At 41.2% G+C, this 22,822-nt stretch overlaps 2 protein-coding genes across 2 annotated transcripts; one reads left to right on the plus strand and one right to left on the minus strand.

Annotated features, from left to right (window-relative positions):
• The first annotated feature begins 1,179 nt into the window (after window positions 1-1,179).
• LOC101168128 (ATP-dependent RNA helicase DDX39A) lies at window positions 1,180-6,601 on the plus strand. The gene is made up of 10 exons (XM_020706801.2): window positions 1,180-1,369; window positions 2,332-2,571; window positions 2,932-3,059; window positions 3,936-4,212; window positions 4,299-4,417; window positions 4,508-4,639; window positions 4,745-4,854; window positions 4,948-5,092; window positions 5,167-5,314; window positions 6,372-6,601. Exons 2-10 carry the CDS (start codon window positions 2,364-2,366, stop codon window positions 6,386-6,388), a joined length of 1,284 nt encoding a protein of 427 aa, XP_020562460.1. The 5' UTR covers window positions 1,180-1,369; window positions 2,332-2,363; the 3' UTR covers window positions 6,389-6,601.
• A 1,644-nt stretch (window positions 6,602-8,245) lies between these two features.
• Window positions 8,246-21,037, minus strand: LOC111947818 (protein CYR61-like). Its single transcript, XM_023958034.1, has 5 exons — window positions 20,843-21,037; window positions 19,298-19,511; window positions 14,010-14,450; window positions 13,438-13,616; window positions 8,246-10,109 (listed from the first exon to the last, which is right to left on the minus strand). The coding sequence occupies exons 1-5, from the start codon at window positions 20,963-20,965 to the stop codon at window positions 9,804-9,806; spliced, it is 1,263 nt and encodes a 420-aa protein (XP_023813802.1). The 5' UTR covers window positions 20,966-21,037; the 3' UTR covers window positions 8,246-9,803.
• Between the last annotated feature and the right edge of the window lie 1,785 nt (window positions 21,038-22,822).

The raw sequence follows: 22,822 nt of genomic DNA on the forward strand, positions 1-22,822 counted from the left end.
AATGTATAGCAACAATCACTGGTTTAATATGATCATGTGTTCTAATAATGATCAATGAATATTACATGTCGGTTACCGTTACTGTTTACTGAAATCATGAATGAATGTTTTCTGAAGATAATCAATCATCAATAAGCACTTGATGTTGTAACTTGAAAAGAATCTACCTGATCAGAACTGGATTACAAAAACTGTAAAACTATCAAAAAATGAACTCAGTCTCGCTTCTTCCCACTCCTTTTCAAGCAATAAATCAACCTCTTTAGTTAACGATCACTATCACAACCCAAAACGTCTATCAGTTTTCTCTGTCATGGACTTTGTCTAAATCAGGGGGTTTCAAACTCCAGGCCTCGAGGACCCTCTGGTTTTAAAGTCCTGCCTTATCTGCTGTTGATTACCTGGATCAGGTGTGTTTAGCCTGTAAGGGGCTTCTGTGGCAGGTCCTCACTGTTCTTCTCCAGGAGCGTCTTCAAAGCTAGTGTTTCATCTGTGGTTCTCTTTCTCTGCATGAAACTGTATGTATGTTTGACTCTGTAAGTCAACCAAGCAACTGTTGTCATTTACCTGTACAACCGAATCAACATGAAGGTTGTGTTTGTGCTCCACAACATAGAAAAAATAAATTCCAGTGTTTTTTTTCTCCAAGTTAACTCGGACTTGGGACTGGCACATTTTAAATTATTCCCCCTTGTGGTTGCATGAAAATGATTATTATTTATCCTCAATACATACCTAAACTAAACGTTGTGATTTGTATGCAGTGAGATGTTTACTTCCACCTTAAAAAATTGTTCTTTAGGAGGGTTTATTTTACCCTTCAGTTAAATTTCTGCAAAAAGCCAAACATCTGTTAAGTGTAAATGGAACACAACGCAGACATTTATTTTTAAACAAAATTATATGTAAAAAGGTGCTGCTAGTACCTAAATGACATTATTTTCAATTTACTTTAAAAGAACTGCAAGACAACTGGTGTTTCTAAGAAACTTCTCACAGTTACTATTTTGTTTTGTTTTTAATACACGTAAATTTTGTTTTATTGTATTTCTTATTAAAGTAAGTAAATAAGATTCCAAAACGTAAATTCATTTAATTTTCCGCAATAAATTGTTTTTTCCTTGTCCCTCGTGGGTTTCCATACTTCATGGCAGTTCTATTCTCTCAAGTCCCGCTTCTGTCTGTCACAAGCAACTGCGGCAACATTTCTAGCCAATCGCCAATCGCTGTTCTCATCAGGTGACAAAGATTCACCAATCACAGGAAGGTTTTTGAGAATGCGACGCAGCATTTCCGGTTAATCCTGGAAAACAACTGAGGCCTCTCCATGCGGTACTGATCCGGTGGACCTGCAGCTAAATTCACAAAGGTAGAAGTGTAATACTATTTTTAAACGGATAAACTTTTGTTGTTGTAAATCACTAATGTGATTATGAGTGAATTACAAATTTTAGTTACCCATATAAATGTACTTAAGCAGTAATTTTTGCTTAAATGCATTGTTAGCTTTAGCATTTATCTTTAGCCTAGCATTTCATAGAACCGACGATCATCATTTTAACCCATTTTTATATGAAAAGGCGAAGGTTATCTCTGACTTTAAAGTTCTATCAATAAAAGCAATGTATTCCATAAATCTAGTTACTATAGTTTTGTGATAGCCGTGATTTGAGCGTGCTCTTTCGCCACGCTAGCATCGGTGATGCAGTACAATGGGTATAATTAGCATCATGGCTAACAACAGGTAATCGGTATTCGGTTTGACCAAAAAATGACCATTTCGGTCCATATCTTGACTTGTTTATGTTTGTGCGCGACTCACCAAGCCAGAATTTAATTATTTAAATTTATTTGAAATGTTTGAGTACTTTGGTGCCTCTAATGAAGGTCGATCATGGAAACTATAGAAAAATCACTAACTAAGCTAACATGGTTATTCGATAACCAAAACTATTAAAACAAAACGCTGCATTTATAACTTAAAAAAAAACTCTCATGCCCAGTTTAAATCCATTGTGTGTTAATATTTGCCGTGTTCCTTGTTGTATTTTTAATTACAAATTTGCCAGTGAAATTTCTTCTCTTGAGGGTTTATTTTATCCTTCAGCCTCTTCAATTGTTTTTATTAATCCTAATAAATGTTAAGCATAAATGGTACACGACGTACACGGTTGTTTTCAAACTAAATTATGTGTAAAAAGGTGCTGCTAGTACCTAAATGACTGCAGGACAACTGGTGTTAAATAACAATGTTCTTTTCTGGCTTAAAGTCAGTCACAAATCTCTCGGACTTTAACAACAAAACTCTAAAATAATTTGTTTGTTTTGCAGAAGAGAAACAAAAAGAAAAAACCTCACACAAAATGGCTGAGAATGACGTTGATAACGAGCTGCTTGATTATGAAGATGACGATGAGCCTCAGGGAGCCCCAGAGAGCGCAGCCCCCACGGGAAAGAAGGAGGTGAAAGGCTCCTACGTCTCCATCCACAGCTCGGGCTTCAGAGATTTCCTCCTGAAGCCCGAGCTGCTCCGTGCCATCATCGACTGCGGTTTTGAACATCCATCTGAAGGTAAGGCCGCATGTGACTACCTGATGGAAGGTCCCATAATGCAATTCATTAACGTTTCACTGTTTCTGTTCTATTTCATTACTTGGTATTAAAAAAGAGTTGTCCATCGGCTTTTATTTGAACACACAAAAAATTGTAGTTTATCTTTATTTGAATCCTTTGCCCCAGTATTAAAGTGATAACTGGACTCTGCTGATGGTTTGTAAGCTTTGATATAAGCTGTAAAAGAGCAAACTTAAATGAAAGATAACATAAAAAGATAACATTTGTAAATCTGCCCCCACCACCCAAAAAAAAAAGGTTGGTGCTGGTGTTTTATTGTGAAGTGACAGTGATGTCTTCTTCCTGTCCTGTCTTCAGTCCAGCATGAGTGCATTCCACAGGCCATTCTGGGCATGGACATTCTGTGCCAGGCCAAGTCCGGTATGGGCAAGACTGCTGTGTTCGTACTGGCCACCCTGCAACAGATTGAGCCCGTCGATGGGCAGGTATGTTGGTTTCTTTCAGAAGATGCAGAACCCGCGTTGAGTCACAGTTAGGAATGTCTTGTACTTAACAAGCCAGTGTTGAATATTTAAAGAAGAATTCACCGTAATGCTGCTAAACATCAATTGCGCTTCGTACTGCAAATTCCCACTCGCCGTCTTTGTTTTCACGCATGCTCGTCAAGAATGTGTCACGCCTTCCACCATGCAGAGGAGCTATTGTCAAAAGTTTTAGGCTCGTCGCTACATGAAAATGCCCTGTAATCTGTATATCTCATATAAAGTCAATGCAGGAAATAAGAAAAATATAAAGTTCAGGAGGAGGTTGATCTGATTCTCCTCCATGCTTGTTTTGGACTCCACCCACTGACATGTCAGCCAAAGGAGAGCTCTTGATTGGTTGACGCAGTGCAACTTCTTTGTCAGAGTCTAGGTATTTGAGCTCTGGAAACATTACGTGACGTACTGCGCGATCTGCTCACCACGCATGAATGAGCCATATATCACTTCCGCTAAAACAGATCGATACCTATGATTGTGTCTGTTACGTATTAGTGACAGCAAAGTTTAAAATAATAAATATCTTTTGAAATTTGTTTTGTGCATGTTCAAATGTTTTCTTCTTCTTTTGTTGCGTTTAACTGCGGTTTACTCCCCGTCGTACTAAGATCCCACCGTCTGCCGATTGAACGAAATGGCTCTGTTGTAAAATGTTCATAAATCATTACAGTATAGTTTGCTTTGATTTATTCAAAAGTTAAAGTCTGGATGTGTTTGGAAGCTTTTTCTTCTATTTCGACTAACCCAGCGGCACCTGCCTATCCTCATCTCACATTTGGACGGATCAGCTGTTTATTTTTCGGGTGTGTTCCTCCCCAGGTGACTGTGTTAGTCATGTGCCACACCAGAGAGCTGGCCTTCCAGATCAGTAAAGAGTACGAGCGTTTCTCCAAGTACATGCCCACCGTGAAAGCGGCGGTGTTCTTCGGCGGCATGGCCATCAAGAACGACGAAGATGTGCTGAAGAAGAACTGCCCCCACATCGTGGTGGGAACGCCCGGCCGGATCCTCGCCCTTATCCGTAACAAGACCCTGAACCTGAAAAACATCAAGCATTTTGTCCTAGACGAGTGTGATAAAATGCTGGAGCAGCTCGGTGAGTTTCTGCCTCCTGAACCCAAACGGGCTTCTGAGAAGGAAGGGCTTCACGAGACAACGGTTTGTGTTTTTCTTGTGTTGCAGACATGAGGCGTGACGTTCAGGACATCTTCAGGATCACGCCTCACGAGAAGCAGGTCATGATGTTCAGCGCAACGCTGAGCAAGGAGATCCGACCCGTCTGCCGCAAGTTCATGCAGGATGTGAGTGACCCGGGTGACTGCTGTGTGAAAGAAAATTCCAGCTGAGCTTTTCTTTCTTTTTTAAATAAACATTTGTGGTCTCACCTGCAGCCTATGGAGGTGTTTGTCGACGATGAGACCAAACTCACCCTCCATGGTTTGCAACAGTACTACTGCAAGCTGAAGGACAGCGAGAAAAACCGCAAGCTCTTTGATCTTCTTGATGTCTTGGAGTTTAACCAGGTGAGTGGGTTGGTGTGGAACTAACTACCACACGTCTAGAACTTAGAGCTTATCCAGGATGTCCATTGGAGGATGTTGATGTGCAGTGTCTTGTTTTGCCTCTAGGTGGTGATCTTTGTCAAGTCTGTCCAGCGCTGTATTGCTCTGTCACAGCTTCTGGTGGAGCAGAACTTCCCTGCCATCGCCATCCACAGAGGGATGGCTCAGGAGGAGCGGTGGGACTTTGGTTTCCAGAGATCTAAACAAATGTAACATGCTGGGGGGAAAAGCGGCCTCGTGGTTGAGCACAGCTCTCTTTCTTCTCTCAGGCTGTCTCGCTATCAGCAGTTCAAGGACTTCCAGAGGCGGATCCTGGTGGCCACCAACCTGTTTGGGCGAGGGATGGACATCGAGAGGGTGAACATCGTTTTCAACTACGACATGCCGGAAGATTCCGACACATATTTGCACAGGGTGAGCGCTCGAAGCTCCATTTAGGCTTTGCTTTTGGCGTCTTTGGAATTAACCGCACCTCCTGCGCTCATCAGGTTGCCCGTGCCGGTAGATTTGGAACCAAAGGACTGGCTGTAACCTTTGTGTCCGATGAGACCGACGCCAAGACTCTGAACGATGTGCAGGACCGCTTTGAGGTCAACGTGGCCGAGCTGCCGGAGGAGATTGACATATCCTCTTACAGTGAGTCCTCGCCGACACCGAATGCATCTCTGGGAAGTTGCACTGATAATGTGCAACATTCAAAATGTTTCTACGAGTAACCACTGACTGGGACAGAGTGACCCCCTCCTACCAGGCATTTACAAACAGAAAGTACTAATTCAAGCTCTGCTGCCTTTTTTTATTTAATTTTTTATTTTTTCATATTTCTTTCTTTAATCCAAGTTATTCGAGTTATAAACTGACCAACCAATAAAAGTAGATGGTCTTCCTGATGAGCGTTCAAAATGCTTGACAGATTATCCTGAGCCCACCTTCAGGCGGCGGGGGTGTGGCCTTCCAACAAGCTCACTCCTGATTGGTGAGAGTGGTTGCCATAGAAACATTGACTCAGACCAATTTGTACCAATCACTGCTAACTAAAGTTGTCTGGCTCCAAACATTGACAGCAAATAGAGATGGACAAAGGCCTTTCAAAAATGTCATTCTGTCCACATCAACGTCCATAAGCAGTGATCGGTCTGAGTCAGCGTTTCCATGGCAACCACTTTCACCAATCAGGAGTGAGCCTGTTGGAAAACCGCACCCCTTCCACTAAAAGGGGATACTGTTAAATGTCTTGAACGTTTGAGGTGGGGGCCAGCAGGCACCACATCGAGGCATCTGATTGGTAAGTTTAGAACTTGAAGTTGCAATAAAGTAAAAAATCTGGAAGAAAAAATTAGGATTAGCAAAAACATGTTTAAAAAAAGGTATCAGAGGAGGGTTGAGTAGAAGCTGTTAATTTCTCTATAGAAGTCTATGGGGTTTCGGCTTTCTGGGACCAGCGGGTACTTCCTGTTTGGACGGCCAATAGCTCCAACTTGTGTCGTAGTGCAAAAACACGGCGGCTGAATTGACTTCATTTCATTTTAGCCGGAGGTTAAGTGTTTTCCGTGGTCTGTCTGGGTCTCTTGTACAGTCAGTGGATGTGTGGCAGCTGGAGCTTTGGTCAAACGTTTAACCGGCTGCTGAAAAGCTTCTGTGTTCGGCCGTTGCTCATGGAGCGAAGGCTAACTGCTCTCCTCTTCCTCCACAGTCGAGCAGTCCAGATGAGTCCTCCAGCCAAACAAGTGTCCTCGACGCCCTTCCTGACCTGTACCCGGAAGTTCATTTACTTCACCGTTGATTTAAAAGCGCGGCACGTTTGTTCACCAAACTTTTTTTTATTGTCAGGTTTTTTGTGGAAAGAAGGGTTTTAATGAGTCTTTTATGGTTTGTTTGGTTGTTTTTTTGTGCTTGATTAAAATTTTCTATAAGTGGTCTCAACTGTTTTCATTTATTTCAATGTCGGGGGAGACTTTAAAAGAACCGTTTGGGATGTTTTTTTTTATTTAAAAGTGGATTTGTTTTCTGTTGGGGAACTTTGAAAAATTGGCAGCTTTTTTTTATTATTCAAATAAAGCAACTGTACCACACAAAGTTGGAGTTCACGTCACAAAAACATACATTTTTACCGCGGCAAGTCCCTCAAAATGACTTTTTTTTTTAATTCAGATTTTGTCGTAAGCGGAAAATGACATTTCTTTTACAGAGTTGCCTCAGATGGCAGCACGGTGGTGCAGTTGTTAGCAGTCTCGGCTCATCGCTCAAAGGATGTGGTTCGATTCTCAGCTGAGACCTTCCTGTATGGAGTTTGCATGTTCACCTCGTGCATCCAGAGGTTTCCTCCAGCTGCCTCCCACAGTCATACAGCATCCCTCATGTTAATTGGTGCGTCTAAGTTGCCCCAAGGTGTGCAATTCACACCGGGCACGTGACTGGTGCTTAAAGAGCTATTTATGCAAAATCAGCTTTTTTCAAACACCCAAAGGTGGCGTTTTAATCCGCTCGCGAATTCCTCTTTGAGCAGCTGCCCACGAAAACAAGCGGGTTCTAGGTTGGCACACACAAGGCGGAGCCTCGGAGATCAAGCTGTCTTAGAAAATGAACTGCAAAAATAACTATTCCATTTTAAAAAATGGCCTTAAGTGTGCCAAATGTAATGTATGGTGTTCACACTGGTCAAGCAGGGAGGGGCTTCTTCTTTGTCTACTGTGTACTAGCATATGTCCATCACCTACAGTTGGAAGAGGCTTGGTGCAGATCTGGTAAATCTTGCTCCAGGCTGTTTCTTTCACAGCTTTATTCTGATATGACTTTCTGTTGTATAATTCCATCTGGGCACAAACTACAATATCTCCTTAGAAATTAATTTCGGTGATCTATAAGGGACGCCATCCATACATTACCAAATCCAAGACCCTGATTGGTCAGTTTGACCTGCTTTAACTTGCACTTGTCTTTTGGGTGTGCGTTCTTTGCGTAAAGCCCAAAACGGGCATAAAATCCTATTGCAACGCGTGACAGAGTTTTAAATGCATGAAACAGTCATATGTGCGTTTACATGAACTTTCCATTGAAAGTGGTCACTTGAACGCAACATAGCCTGAAAATGTCTGATCCTGCAACAAACTAGCAACCTGTTCAGTGTTGTCCGCCCAACAGTAGCTGGGTTGGCTCTAGAATCCCATCCCGAAATGGATCCAACGGGTTCTGAAGATGAAAGGCCGGACTTACCTCTGACGCCTGAAATCCTGAAAGGTGAGACGGCCAAACAGGCTGACGTTGGCTCCACTCAATTCAGCAATGTCCTTAGAATGTGGAACTGGCGTGCCTTAAGGGAGTTTTGTTGGGTCTACTGTTGAGTTCTAATCACTAAAAGTGCTCATAAGTGGTCATAGTCAGGAAACACCTCTAAATGGTTTTGTTTTCTGGCTGTAAAAAGGACAATATTTGCTGCAAACTAACTTTTTTATTATTGAAGTTGATGTATAACTAGTTCCTTTTGACGCCAGCCTCAAGTGGTCATTTGAGGAACTGCAACACACCAAGAATTTGATCGTTTTTATGGCGAAAAAGGCATTTTTAAGGTAAATTTAAAAAAAAATCTTTATTCAGAAATATAAAACCAGTTTCAGGTTAACCAGCGTCTTAGAGAAACGACAGGAGAAAATGACAATTTAATCAACCTCACAAGTTTTTACAGGACAACTTCTCGTCTTGACTAACATGCTGTCAACACAGGTGGGATTGACATAAACCACCAGTCTTACAATCATCATGTTCTCAACAATTAACGCTTAGATCTGAACCCTGATTTGTTCCTCGCTAATCTAACACTACAGCTTAAGAAACGGCCTTTAAACAGCAGGTAGAACTACAACAAACTGAAACTGCATCTGTACATAGCTGCTCTATCATGTCCCTGTTTAACAAAACAAAAATACAGTAACTAAACCAATTCCTCTACATAGACAAACATGCTTCATTTAAAATCTACAAGATCTTCTTTTTTTTTCACAAAGCTGCGAAAACAAAGGATAAATCAGTCAAAATAAATGGACTTTGTATATTAGAACCACCAATGCAAGGTAGTTTACTCAAACTCACACAATCAGGTCGTTACTCATATCCGTCTTAAGGTGCACAAAGTAATCCAAGCACCCATTCAGAAAGATGCTCGGCGTCCTCTCATAACACTAGACCTCAGCCGCAGAATCTACTTTTTATAGTATTTGGGCTTCTGGTTGCGTTTAGGATAAAGCTCTTTGGCTTTACAGGGAAGCCAGGCCTGAGTTTGAGTTTTGCGTCAGTGACATGTCATGCTGCTTAATTACAGGCACCCGAGCGGTTCCACCCGCAGGTTACAAATTACATGTTTACCTTTTTTCTTTTTAGATTTTACTTTTACAGCAAACCCAACAAAGGGGCTGATTTTTCTCTCTCCTGCTTGCCCCTTCGTGGAGTGTAATTTGTGCAGAATTAGGTGGTCGACTTGTCGACGCTGGCGTGTTACTCTGGAGCCTGCTGAATGTCTCAGTTTGCTGAGAAAACCAGGCAGCAGACGGGTCCATCTGTGTAAACAGGTCCATCTGTCTTTCCGCTTCTACTCATCCATCACTGGAAATGGTTTTCTGGGGGTCAGGTCACCCCCACCTCCTCTCCAAGTGACTGACAGCTCTCAGCTGTTTTGTCCCCGTCACACCGATGCTCCAAACATAGCGGCGTCACCTCCCCTGATGACAGGCCGCTGCGTCACCACGTCAATAAATACCGTGAAGAAATACCTCGGAAAGACAAAACCCCGCTCCCCTCAGAAGTTGTGAGGCGTTCCTCCCTTCTTCTGTCCTCCCAACGACTCCTCATGTGTTCCTTCAGCCACTTTTAAACTCTGTCTTTGTCAGGAAAAGTCTTTAAGAGTTCAGGACACATTTGGAGCCTCGTGGCCATATTTCTTTCTCAAATGTTCGCATTTTGAAGGACCGCTCCTCAAATAATCCACAAGAGATGTTCTAACAACAACATGGCTTGTTTCAGACAGATACACTACAGACAGCTACTCTATGACAGGTGGAGATGTGTGTGGGGGGGTTAAATGTCTGCCTTTACAGAGGAATGTAGGAGGAGGGGCGGGTGGGGGCGAGCACCACTAGTCCTTGAACTTGTGGGTGTCCCCGTAGAGCCACTGTTGTGGGGGCAGCGCGGCCTCGTTCAGCTGGTTGCACTCGTCGCTGCACTTGCAGGACTGGATGAACATCATGGATCTGTTGAAGCGCCGGCCGTCGGGGCAGGCGAAGGTCACGGTGGCCGTGCGGGTGCGGCGGGGGGAGCAGCAGCGGCCGTCCCGGCACACGCCGCAGTAGTTGGGCCGGTACAGGCGGGGGCTCCTGCAGCCAGCGTAGGACAGGCGGTGCGGCTCCGGGGCCTTGTGGGTACGGGAACACTTCCGTCCTTTCTGTGGACACAGGAGGAGAGAAGGTAGAGAGCGGCCGATCGGATGCCATCAGGAACGTTCTCCTGCTGTCGGAAAGTTTTCTTTAAATTATGATTATGACGTTTTCTAAGACATAGTTTCTGCAGAGCGGCAGAAAGTATGGAAGCATATGGGTTTCTAAGGAAGGGGTTTATTAGAAATTTAACTCTAAGTTGTGGGATATAAATTTAGATTTTCAAGAAAATAATTGTTCTTTCTTTTATATAAATATGGAAACACTTGATCATCTGTTTTTTGAATGTATGCTGTATATGTTAACAGCTTTTTTTTCTTGGTGCTGTTCAAAGTTTCCTTTTCCTATTCCCATTCAGTTACAAAAACACAAAGTATTATTTGGAGTTGTTTCTGGTGATAATTTATATGATTTGGCATTTAATATTCTATAAATATCTGGAACTTTTTTCATTCATAACAGGAGATATTTAAAAACCAAACCATTATTTAATACATTTCAGAAAGAGATCTGTTTATATTTTAAATCACTGAAATTTATGAAAAACAAAAATGCCAAAAAACTGTCCATTTTCATTGAAGATCACATGTTATATGACAATCCCTAGTATTATAGACTACAATTCTATTTTTTTTTATCGTATTTTATTATTTTATTAATTTCTTATTTCTTTCTGTTCTATTTATGTGAATATGTATGTTATTTTTTGAAGTTGTAATAAAATAAAAAATAAAAAACAATTTTAAGCTTTTTTATTTTCAATATAAGTCCTCTGTCATCAGAAAAATCACCTTAGCAACACCAAAAACACACATTTTTTCGTCCGAATTTGTCTTTAACTGTTCTAAAGTTCACTCATAAAATGTACTGTTGTCTGCTTTGAACTTCTTTTTTTAAACTATGTCTCCAAAAATATGTTAAAAATAACTCACAGCTGTTGCCACTTTGCCACAGAGATGAAACCTAATAAATATTTCCGTCAATGTTACTCTAAGTAAAAAAAAATTTTGAATGTAATTGTTATTATTGTATATACTGTATTAAAACGTACCTATTCATGCTGTAGTATATTCTATATCAAAAAGTAATGTGTACAGGGCAACGTTTTATTATTTTAGATATTTAAAAAATATCCGATAATTGTTTTAATTTTTTTCATTTTATTTTTTTTATCTTGCATTTGTCTATTTAATGTTTACCTTGTAAAGGCATCATCATTCTGTGTGGAATTTCATTTAAATTTAAAACACTATACTCCCAAATTATTTACTTTTTAAGATTAGTTTAGAAAATAATCTTTAAAAAAAACAATATTTATTTTATTGGGAAAACACTATTTACTTGTGTACAATTTTAAGTATTTATTGTTTCTTTGAGTTTTTTGATTATACAGATCTTTTATAATTTTGTTTTGTTTTTTCTCCATATCCAGTGTATGACATTTAATTTTTATATATCAATTTTACTTCTATCAACTGCGGCTTAATTATAAATTATTCTTTGCCTAAAAATAAAGGACCTTAATGGGAAACAGCCTATTATAAAAGTCATATATTTTCCCCTTATAACTGTTATTTTAGGTAATTAGTGATGATCTGAAGCCAGTCAGGATTAAGAAAGTGTAAAATATGATGTGAAAAAAGCTTTTTTTAATCTAAACCTAATGAATCTGAGAGCCAAAAGATGAAAAAACAGGGAGTTTTTCTGTGTAAAGTCAGCAGCACCACATCTGAAATTAAAAAATATACATTTTTATGCTGCTATAATTAAAAAGAAGCCAAATCTTGATTGAAAAACATTTTTACTTCAAATGTAAAGAGAACATCCGGCAAAAAGGAAACAGGCTAAAAGCTGGAAACTCACAAAATGAGCTAAATCCAATAGACGTTAGGATGTCTTACATCCCCACAGCCGTGACTCATGTGGAAAACAGAGTTCACTACAGAGACACCCCACAACCAAACAAAGGTCAGGACAACAGACGAGCACCAAAGCCAGACGCCTGCCAGCGTAGGATTGACACGTGTTTCGGTTTTAAAACCCGAGGCAGCTCTGCAAACGCTCAAAGGATCCCTGTGAAGACAGGTGCGTGGAAACCCATCAGGCTCACGCCAGGAGGAGGAAATACGAGAACCCAGCAGAGCGGGTCGATCAAGCAGCTGCCACCCACGGTGTGGGAGTCTGGACAGATCCTAATGCAGCTAAGAAGAAGGAAACTTGGAAATGATCCGGAATTGCGAGTTTCTCCTAAAGACAACTGCTGCGATGATTCATTTTAGAACATTGGTAAATACGCCCCGAGCATTAAAAATCTTAAACTCTTCCAAATACAGACAAACATCAAAAATCGTCTTTTGATCTGTTGTGAAAGCATTCCTAGTGGACTTTTAGGTATGATTATGATGTCCTTAACCAAAATCCAAAATACAGTGTCGTTTTCGATGATATAATTTCTGCAGAGCGGCAGGAGTTTGCTGGAAATTCATCTGAGTTGTGGATGTTCCCCCTACCCATTATCCATCTGTTTATGTGCTCTCCCACTAGCTTACTGCCCCTCACACTCCAAACCTGTGCAACAAAAAGGACTAGCAAAATCAGAGCTATCTGAGCCAGATTCCAGCTCAGACGAGGAAAACAAGGACTTTCATGGATCTATTTGTCTGCAGGTGGCTGCATCAGAAAGGAGCGGAGCAGGGAGTTTGTGGCTTGCTGTAGTAACTTGGACATCACACCTACACGCTTTTTTGTCTGCTCACAAGGTCACAACGATTTGAATAAAGAAATACTCAGAAAGGCAAATTAAATTGTTTTCCTTTCTATGACATGTTAAAAACCTCAAAAACACAACTTTCATCAGAGCCACTGGCTGAACTTCAGCTCATCTTTGCTTTTCTAAATCCCAGTGGAGAAAATTCTTGATTCTCTTCATGTGGCTCCAGAGAAGCTCTCCCTTCCTTCACTTTGGGTAATGACTGTGTGTTTAAATATGTCCGGGATGGGAAAAGGTTCAACTATGATGTCGACTCAGACCAAGTGGTGCAGTCATGAACAGGGTGAAACCAGCTTGAATACGGCCCCACATTCACCCTGTGGGGGACATTTCCCACACAGCAACAGGACTGTGAATAGACAGGCTGGAGCACAAAGGGGCTCCAGCTACAGGGAGATGGAGCGAGTGGACCATACACATGCCGTGATATTAATACCAACGACCCCATGAGAGCAATTCTTTCCTGAATATATTTTGCGCCGTGCCAGGACTCCGTGGTTGTTGGCAGAGAGGTCTATAAAATGTCCCTTCGTAAGAATGTTAAAAGCATGAAAGGCATTCCTCACCTTGACTGGAATGGACATGGAGCTGCAGGGCCGGATGTTGCACAGGCGCGTTTCCTTGATCAGCTTGCACCGAGCGTTGTCATTGGTAACCCTAGAGGAAACGCCCATCCCACAGCTGCGGGAGCACTGGGACCAGGACGTAGTCTGGACCACACAGTGGTCTCCCATCTGACTCCAGGCTGGGAAGATTTAAAAAAAAGAGAGGATGAGCTGCAAAGATACAGAATGAGTGGATCGGGAGAAGTTGAAGTGGGAGAGAAGTGGGCGTCAGGAGCAGGAGGTACGGGATGCAAAGCACAGTGGCCTTATTCACGGAGCAGTCAACACTGACACATAGAGAGGGTGATTACAGAGAGGGGAGAGCTGGGTGACGGAGGTGTGTGCTCAGAGGGGGCAGAGCACCTCTGGTGTGCAAGGAGGCAGTGGAAAACAAGCGTAAAGCTAACACGGCTCTTGGAAAAAGCTCACATTGAGGCTGTTTGTGCGTCGAGAGGCTAAAATAGCTAAAACATAAACATGATGCTTTGCTGTGTGGAGGAAACAGAAGGCGCTCTGAGGCTCAGCTCCCTTACCCTTCGGTTGCTTGATTCCACGTGGCTTCTCCCACCTTTGCTCCACCTCCAGAAGCTCGTTCCCCAAGGTGGCCTTCTCCTTTCTGGGTTTGTGAGGGTACAGCTTCTGGTAGGGTTTCGGGTAAGGCTTGGAGTAGGGGTATGCTGGGTAAGGGACAAACGGGTACGGAGGCAAAGGTGGAAGGGAGGGTTTTTGGTGGCTTGGCGACACAATGGTGGCTCCCTTGTGGCAGCCGATGCTGAAGCAGCACTGGCCGGGAACCTTCACCAAGTGTGGAGCAGGGCAGGAAGGGGAGGGCATGGGTATGCTGCTGGGGCAGAGGGGCACGCACCCTACCGCCCCATCTATGCACGTGCACTGGTACTTGCAACCAGCTGGGAAATTCTCCCCGTTTTGGTAAATTCGTCCGTTGTATTCGCAGGAACGACCCTCTGCTTTTGCTGCAGTGATGAGAAAAGAGAAGTTTGTCACAAAGGAAACAGAAAAGACACCAAAACTGTCTTAATGATCCCCCTTTTCAATCATATCTCAATCTTTTTAGGGAAAAACTTTTGTCTCAAGTCTCCAGACTGGCCGGATGTTGTCCTATGTGAGGAACTTGACTTGTTGGGACTTAAAGGGGGAGGTGGAGCTTTAAGTGAACATGTAACTACATCTGCTGTCAGTCTGTCGGTATCGTCTTGCAACACAACTGTTGACTTACTGGTACGAAATGATAATTTTTTTTGACTTAATCCATTTGAAGGTTAAATATATTATAGTTTTATGGGCATAAAACTACAGAGTGTAGCAGTCATATCTGCAAGTTGGCCTCTTTTCTACAATTCAGAAAGGATTTTGCTTCTCAGTTAACCCTTGTGCTAAGTTAGATGACCCCACCCTTACATTGACGTGTTCTCCCTACCATGACAAAGGTGGATAAACGTGGAAAGATTTCATGTAATCCATGGACACCAGTGAAGATCACAAATCATTGAAGAAAAAAGGTTGAACGCACTGTCTAGACTCTAGTGGGTCTAGATCAGTGTTTTTCAACCAGTGTGCCGCGGCACACTAGTGTGCCGTGGGAGGTGGTCAAGTGTGCCGTGGGAAATTGTCCTCATTACCTGATTTAACAACATTTTCCATCTCCAGGATTTCAGCTCTGTGTTCATCCAAACAGGTCCTGATAAAACACTGAGTAGTTAGGAAAATGAAAGATCATAAAATATTTTTTCTTTGCGTTTATTTGATTCTATTAAAAACATTTTGATAAGAATGACGGTACCGCGATTTAGCAGCAACTAAAGCCGTTTTCTGAAAAGTCCCGCCCCTTTAACTGTCTCCACCAATCATTCTTGGAGTCTTAATCACATGTCATCAGTCTGACCAATCAGAAGTGGTTAAAGTCTTCACTTCCTTGCTCTGAATTCTGCTGATAAAGTCGCTCAGTTCTAACAAAAATACCAGCTAAAGCTCGTCTTTAGCGGTGTAGCTTTCCACAGAATCCGGTATCAGACCGTGGAACAAGTGAACAAAACAATGAAGCTCAGAGACGCTAGTCTTTCTGCGTTCAGCGGATTATAGAACTACATCTCCCATGATGCATTGGGTTAAAAGTGACAGCGTGAGCGTCTCGGCGCACAACGAGTCTTTCCTCTTAACGTCTTGAAACAACAGCGAACACAAATCAAAAAGTTTTTAAATCTTCTAACTTAGCTTTTATTACATCTATTAGAAAAAACAGCTGCAACTTCCAGCTTTTACTGCCACAATTATCACAAAAATGCATGTGAGATCAGATCTTTATTTTTTTTTTGGAATGCTGGTGTGCCGCAGGATTTTTGTCAAGGTTAGAGTGTGCCGTGGCTCAAAAAAGGTTGAAAAACACTGGTCTAGATGACCCAACTCCCAATGTTAAAGTGCCTAGGATAGCACAAGGGTTACACCGTTGCCTAACCAGGGGCGTCCAAAGGTTTTGCAAAGAGTGTGGTGAAAGTATTGAGGGCCAACCAATTGGCTTTAAACTTTTATAAACCCATTCAATGCAAATTAACTGTTTAATGAAAATTTTATTGCAATGGCATACATTTTATTCCTTCACATAGAACCGAAATGCATCACAATATATATATATTTTATCAAATTTTCTGAGAATTTCCTACTTTAAAGACCAGAAATAAAATAAAGAAAAAGTCACAGAAGGGTCCTGCAACAGGTTCACAATGGCTCATAACGTAATTTAACCAATCACAATCAACAAATTCAAAGTGCTGAGTGCTGCAAATTACTGATTACTTATGACAGGACTCTGCAGACTGGCAGAAGTTTGAATGCATTTGGCCCACGGGCCACACTTTGGACATGCCTGCTGTAAACTGCTGAATGTACTTTTGCCATTTTCTGCTATAGTTATTTGTGGAATGGAAGCAACAAAACTGAAAATAAGTGGTAAGGCAGAGAAAACGACCTGCGTTTGGAGATCTCACAACCCCCAAACCAAACGTTCCTATATTTGGTTTTAAATCCAAATCGACCAGTGACCACGTTAGCATATGAGCATTTCTGCAGGAACACTGCAAAAACGGAAAATTGGGAAAGTAAAAAGTCACCTTTTTCAAGAAAAAATGTCTTATTTTTTGTGTTGCAAGAAAAATAATCGTATCAAGAAAGTTTTTCAATAGCAAAATAATCTTCGTTTCAGAAAACATGTTTTATTTAAGAATTCTGGGTAAGACCACTTTTCTTACCCTATTGTTAGATTTATTAATTTTTTTCATTAAAAGAAAATTTTCTAGTGGGGTAAGAATTTTCTACTTCGTTTGAAAAAAATCTACAAATACAATGTAATGTCAATCCAGTTTTGGACGAGAGAGTGCAACATATGCAAAAAGATGCATGCAGGCCCTTTCCTCCCAGCATGCCGTACTGACACAACCCTCTGCAGAAGTTGATTGCCACTGCGGGCGACATGATAAAAGGCGTTTACTTATATATAGCCTTAATACCTTCTTAAAAGGCCCACAACACTTTACAGTCACAGTTCCATTCACTCTGCTGGCGCCACCCTATAACCACCAGGAGCAATGTCAGGTTTAATGTCTTGCCCAAGGACACTTCGACACATGGGCGGGCAGGACGGGGACCAAACCTTTGAACCATTGATCATTCTACCTCTGCACCAGCTGTCTCAATGAAGCACACATGTTATAAGTGGTGGTGCTGCCATGTTAGTGGTGCATTCACATTTGCAGATTAGACTCTGATTTTTTGCTTTGTGTGGCACATTTGAAAGCCCACCTGAACTCTGGTGTGGATCAGGTTGTTTGGTCCACTGATTAACCTTTGTCCACTTGAGAGTGAACCAGAAATGAACCCAAAAGGAGTTCATTTCTGAACTAATAGAATAATTATCTGGACTGGACAGCTTTTGGTCCTCATCTTTTTCAGGCCAAACTGCTCCCAAGTGAGGAACTGTTGAAACAGCAAGTCTGAGTTAAAGCTTCAGTGTTTGGTTTAACTCTATCAGTCCAGCGTCTGAAAGCAAACCGAACCAAAGTGAGGAATTTATTTACACACTCCACCCATCTGAAGTGACAATCCCTGCATGGACACAGCTCTGTTGACAGTTTCCATATGAAAAAAAATCAACAGAATCCCATACTGACATGTTGGTATGAAAGGGGAGTTGCAGCTAAATTAATTTTCCTCAATTTGATGCACAGCGTTTATTGCGGGCGGTGGTGCTATTATGATAGGGGCTTTATGTAGTGGTAAAATGAATTTATAAAAACACCTCCAAGTGTACAAAATCATGTGCAATATTTGGTAGCCCAAAATTGCAGAACTGCAATAATGTTTATGGGCAATACATGTATAATTTTTACTTTACATGCCATTTTCATCCTTAGGTTTTGTTTCTAACGATCTTTTAATTTGACTCTATTTTATCTTGACACAATAATAAGTGTTTAAACAGCTGGACAGCACCAGGGTTTTTGTTACAAGATTCTTGTTCAACAATGACAATTAAAGGATTTCTTATTCTTATTTACTTTAGAAAAATGTACATTTTAGCAAAAAATGTACAAACATCTCAAAATTTAGTCTCTGATTATTTCTTTATTCAAATTGTGGTGAAAAAAATCCGTTTGAAAAAGAGTTTATTTGCAACATAGAAAAAAGATTCTCACCATTTTTTGTTGCACTGCTAATGTTAGGTTGGAGTTGTGAGGGGATGTAAGCTAGCGGGAGAGCATGTAAACAGAGAGCTCTCAGTAATGGGGAGGGGGGCAGGTTGGCTAACAGTCCCACCCACAACTCAGAGGGAAATTTCTAATGAACTCCTATTGGTCTGCAGAAATTAAGTCCTAGAAAAGGATACAGTAGATGATGGAATAAATTAGGTATAAAGCAGATGCGACATGATGCGTATTTGCATAAATCGGCTTGAAAGGACTAAAAAACATTTAAAAACAGCCAAAAAGCGATGTAACTACTGTTAGTTATGTAACTTAGATTAGTAATGCATTGATAGTTAACCAGTAGCGATCAATATTATTGATCTAAGGATGTTTTTTGTATATTTAGCCAATAATGGTGTTTGGTAATAAACTTTTTTTATATATATTTCTGAACCTATTTCTGTTCTTTATATTTCTATATTCCTAGAGGGGTTTTTTTGGCTAGAAACTGCATAATCATAACTAAAGGACCACTGGTAGCTTTGACAATAGTTTAAAAGACCAAATGTATTCTTGTAAACCATCATTAAATGAAAGTGACACCAACAGAAGTGGTGGGAGGTGAGAGGAGCAGCAGCAGAGACACAGTATCTTCCCAGAAATAAGCCAAGCGCTATTCTTGTATTTGAGAGGGAGTTTTGACTTGTTTACACTGTGTTGCCCCTTTTAACCTTTCAGCGGGGCAACTACAACACCCCTGATACCCCCTCCCTCTCCTTTATATAGAAACGGCCCTTAATGAACACACATAAAAATTCCACTGTGTGTGCATGTGCTTGTTTGTGTGTGTTGTGTGGGGCTGTTTGTGTACACAGTGAAGCACTTGTGTAAAACCTCCGTCGGCCTGCTCCCCCCACAGTGAAGGTGCTGGCTTTTTGAAGTGTGGCGCGGACTTCAAACCGCAAGCCCCTATCAAAGAGAAATCCAGCCGCTTGGCTCAGAAGTCAGATTCCCCCACCCTGAAGTTACACACTCAACCCCAACTCGAGCTGAGCGGGGGCCAAAGCGGCCTTTCCCCCCACTGCTTTGGTCTGAGGCGCCCCCGCCACCTCTGATCCACGTACCCCTGCAGATGCCGTGGGTGCGGCCCACGTCGTTGCCGTAGTTGCACTCCAGCCCTTTATGGTGGTCACAGGGACGCCCTTCGTGGCAGTCCTGGTTCAGCTGGGCGGCGCACACCTTGCAGCAGCCGCAGCCGTCCGGGATGGAGCTCACGCCTGGGGGGCAGGCCGGGGGCACCGCCGGGCACTCACACACCACGGGGCAGTCGGCGGTCACCTGCGACCCCCAAACAGAGGACACGCTTGATCAAAACAAAAAACTGGCCTTGGCAAAAGCAGGCGAGGCGAAGTCACACTGGAAGCAAGCGGGACAAAAGCTTGACTCATGTTGCTCAGATCACAGGAATTCCTGAAGGTGTGGGTGTGTGTGCACAGCTTAAACACCGCCTGAATACGCAGCACTGTCGCAAGCCCCACAAGGGTAACTGTAACCCTCAGTCGCCTTCCGCTTGGCATTCGCCTGGCATTTAGGGATGAAAGGGATGTTCTGGGACCCCCCCCCAGCCTCACGGCTCCCACATCTTTAGTTTCTCATCTGTATCAACAGACACAAACCCCCCAACAGAACCTCCCAAAGGGGATGGAGATCACAGGGAGACGTTAGTCTGTCTGACCACGGACACCTCAGGGCTCTGACTCTGATGCAGCTGATGCAAGCAGAGAGCTCCAACAGCTCCAGACAAACGCTCACGACGTCATTCATGAGGTCCAGAGAGGCAAATTTGGCCTATTCCGTTTTTATTTCATACAATACAGGACAAAGGGGCAAGTTGGTTTGCAGACCAAACTCTGCAGAAAGTTGGGTTCCTTTTGGGAGCATTTCAAAGTTCCTTTTTGGTCTTTTAACCTGAATTTTTTCAAATTATGAAAATACGCTCACGCATGGCTTTGCTTTAGTTGATGGAGTAAATTAGGTTTAAAGCAGATGCGACATGATCCGTATTTGCATAAATCGGCTGGAAAGGGATAAAAAATCTTTAAAAATAGCCAAAAAGTAATGGAACTACTGTTAGTGATGTAACTTAGATTAGTGATGCATTGATAGTGAACCAGCAGTAATCAATATTATTGATCTAAAGATGTTTATTGTATATGTAGTCTATTTATGGTGTTTGGTAATAAACTTATTACATTTAAACCTTTATTTTAAAACGTCTCACTTACCAAACTTTCAATTGATCAAAACTTGAAAGTCTATTTCTCAATTTTTTTATGTATTTCTGAACGTATATTAGTTTTTTATATATTTTATATTCTTTTACGTTTTATATTGTTTCTATATTTCTATAGCAGGAAATATTCACAACTTCATCCAGAAATAACTCAGGAAATTGAGTTTGAGCAAAACAAAAGTGACTTTTATTAAGTTTAAGAGAACCTCATTAATTGTAGCTCAACTAAATTCTCAATTATAGAATAAACACAAAGAATAATATGGTTTAGAATGCACTTCAGCAATAGTTTAATGTATTTATTTTGATTAAAAATAGAACAGGGGAGTCTCCTTCAGGGTTCGCACAGAGCAGTAAATGACACCCACTGACTCACCAAACCGACTGTCGCCAGGACCGAGACAGCAAATATGATCTTCACCCTCATGCTGTCAGAGGACTCACATGGAAGAGGAAGGTTTAGGATTAAAAAAGAAAAGTAATCATCCAGAAAGCTCATAAAGATATTTTCTCTTCCAACTTTTAATCCAGTTTCGTGTATTATCCTGCCGCTTCCTCCATCACTTGTACGCTTTCATCGATTAACGTTCGGCTCTCCTTTTTATAATGCGCTCCCAGCTCTCCCACCCCATCCCGGCGTCGTCCAATCAGCACGCAGGGCGCGCCGGTAGGGAGGCCGAAAAGGAAACAGGGGGCGGGGCTTCGTAGCAAGGAGCTGGGATGAAAGCGGGGGTGGGGGCGTGGCCAAGCATGAATGCAGTCATTCATAAAAATTCAGAATTACTACATTCCGAAGCGGCCCGGCGTTTCTCTGGAGTGTTTATTTATTTAAGTATGAGCGAAAATAATATTTTTGATGCTTTAATGTTGTCTTGACACGCAGGCCTTTCTGTCAATCTGCTGCTTTGTCAAAATGAAACACATGGACTGTTGGCATGAGGTGTATTCATTCTGGGGGGGGGGGCGGAAAACAGACAGGAATTTCTCCAACTCCACTTTATGAAAACAAAAACTGGACAGACGAAATATCAACACCAAACCGAAGCACACAACTCAATAATACTTACAATCATTTTCAGTGGAATTTTTGTTGTTATTGTTGTTTTTTTGTGGACTCAGCATTGCCCGATGTGCAGTTTTAATCACAAATATTTCAAATTCATCATCTCACAAACATGCACACAGGAAACTGGCTATTTACTGTACCCGAGCTGCTGTTTGACGGACGTTTATGATGTGGCAGGAAGTAAAAAACCCTTCTGTGACATGTTACAGTAGGTGAAACTGGAGTTTCTTTTACTTTTATCCTTATTTTCCATATGTATCATAAACTGAAACCCCTGGCTGGATATACAGAACCTGGAAAAACAACAAGCAACTGCAACGAAAAAGGGGAACGTTTAAACAGACAAAAATATCAAGTTAAAATACTAAATCTAATTGAATTAAATAAATATTTACATCTCATGCAAAATTAAAAACTAAAATAAAAAAAGTATTAATGTGAGATTAGTTTAAGAATGAGCCTAAACAGACCAGAAAGATAATAATTGTTTTGTACATTTTTATTATATAATAGTTTCATTCTTTAAAACAAGATTTTGAAACACAAAGTTAGAGATAATGCTTTTTTCTTTTAAAAGCGTGTTTCAGTTTACATTTGTCCAGCCTTTGTTGTGGAGAATATTGCTATACTGATAAATATTGAATATGTAAAAACTATATTATCCACCTAATACAATCTAATACTTTTTAACATTCACTGCAAAACCATAGGAATAATTAAAAAATTCTGCAGCCAAACGATTATTTTTAATTCAGAATGACAATAATGCATAAAAAGATATGTTCATTTAGCAAAGCTAATACAGCTGTAGCAAGTGGTAAAAACGTAAATAGAACTTTTCTACAGTCATTAAGCCCTGTGAGTTTATGTTGTCGTATGAGACATCTTATTTGATCTAAAAGTACTACTTCCTAAACCAAGGAAGTCATAAAAAAATAAATATCATAGATTTATACTGACAAGAATTCAGCAGCAGCCTCCAGAGTTCTCTTTCCCTCCTTTGGTTGAGCTTCAAAGCTGCAAAAACAAACAGCCTCTTTTAGCTTTACGCTGATTGCCTTTGCTTGCTTACCCTAAATCAACAGTCGCTGTTCCAACAAGTGATGATGGCCATTTTAATATGCTGAGCGGAAAGCTAACCTTTCAAAACTGGTTATGTTTAGTGTTTACTGTACAGTCATTGATGCTTCACAAGTGTGGCTTTAAAAAAAATAAGTGATACTTCACAGAATGCAACAAACAAATATTTTATTTACTCATTTTTTCATTCCCCGTTTTAAATAAAAGAAC

This window comes from Oryzias latipes, chromosome 8 (genome assembly GCF_002234675.1).
Source record: "Oryzias latipes chromosome 8, ASM223467v1".
Classification (NCBI taxonomy): Eukaryota; Metazoa; Chordata; class Actinopteri; order Beloniformes; family Adrianichthyidae; genus Oryzias; species Oryzias latipes.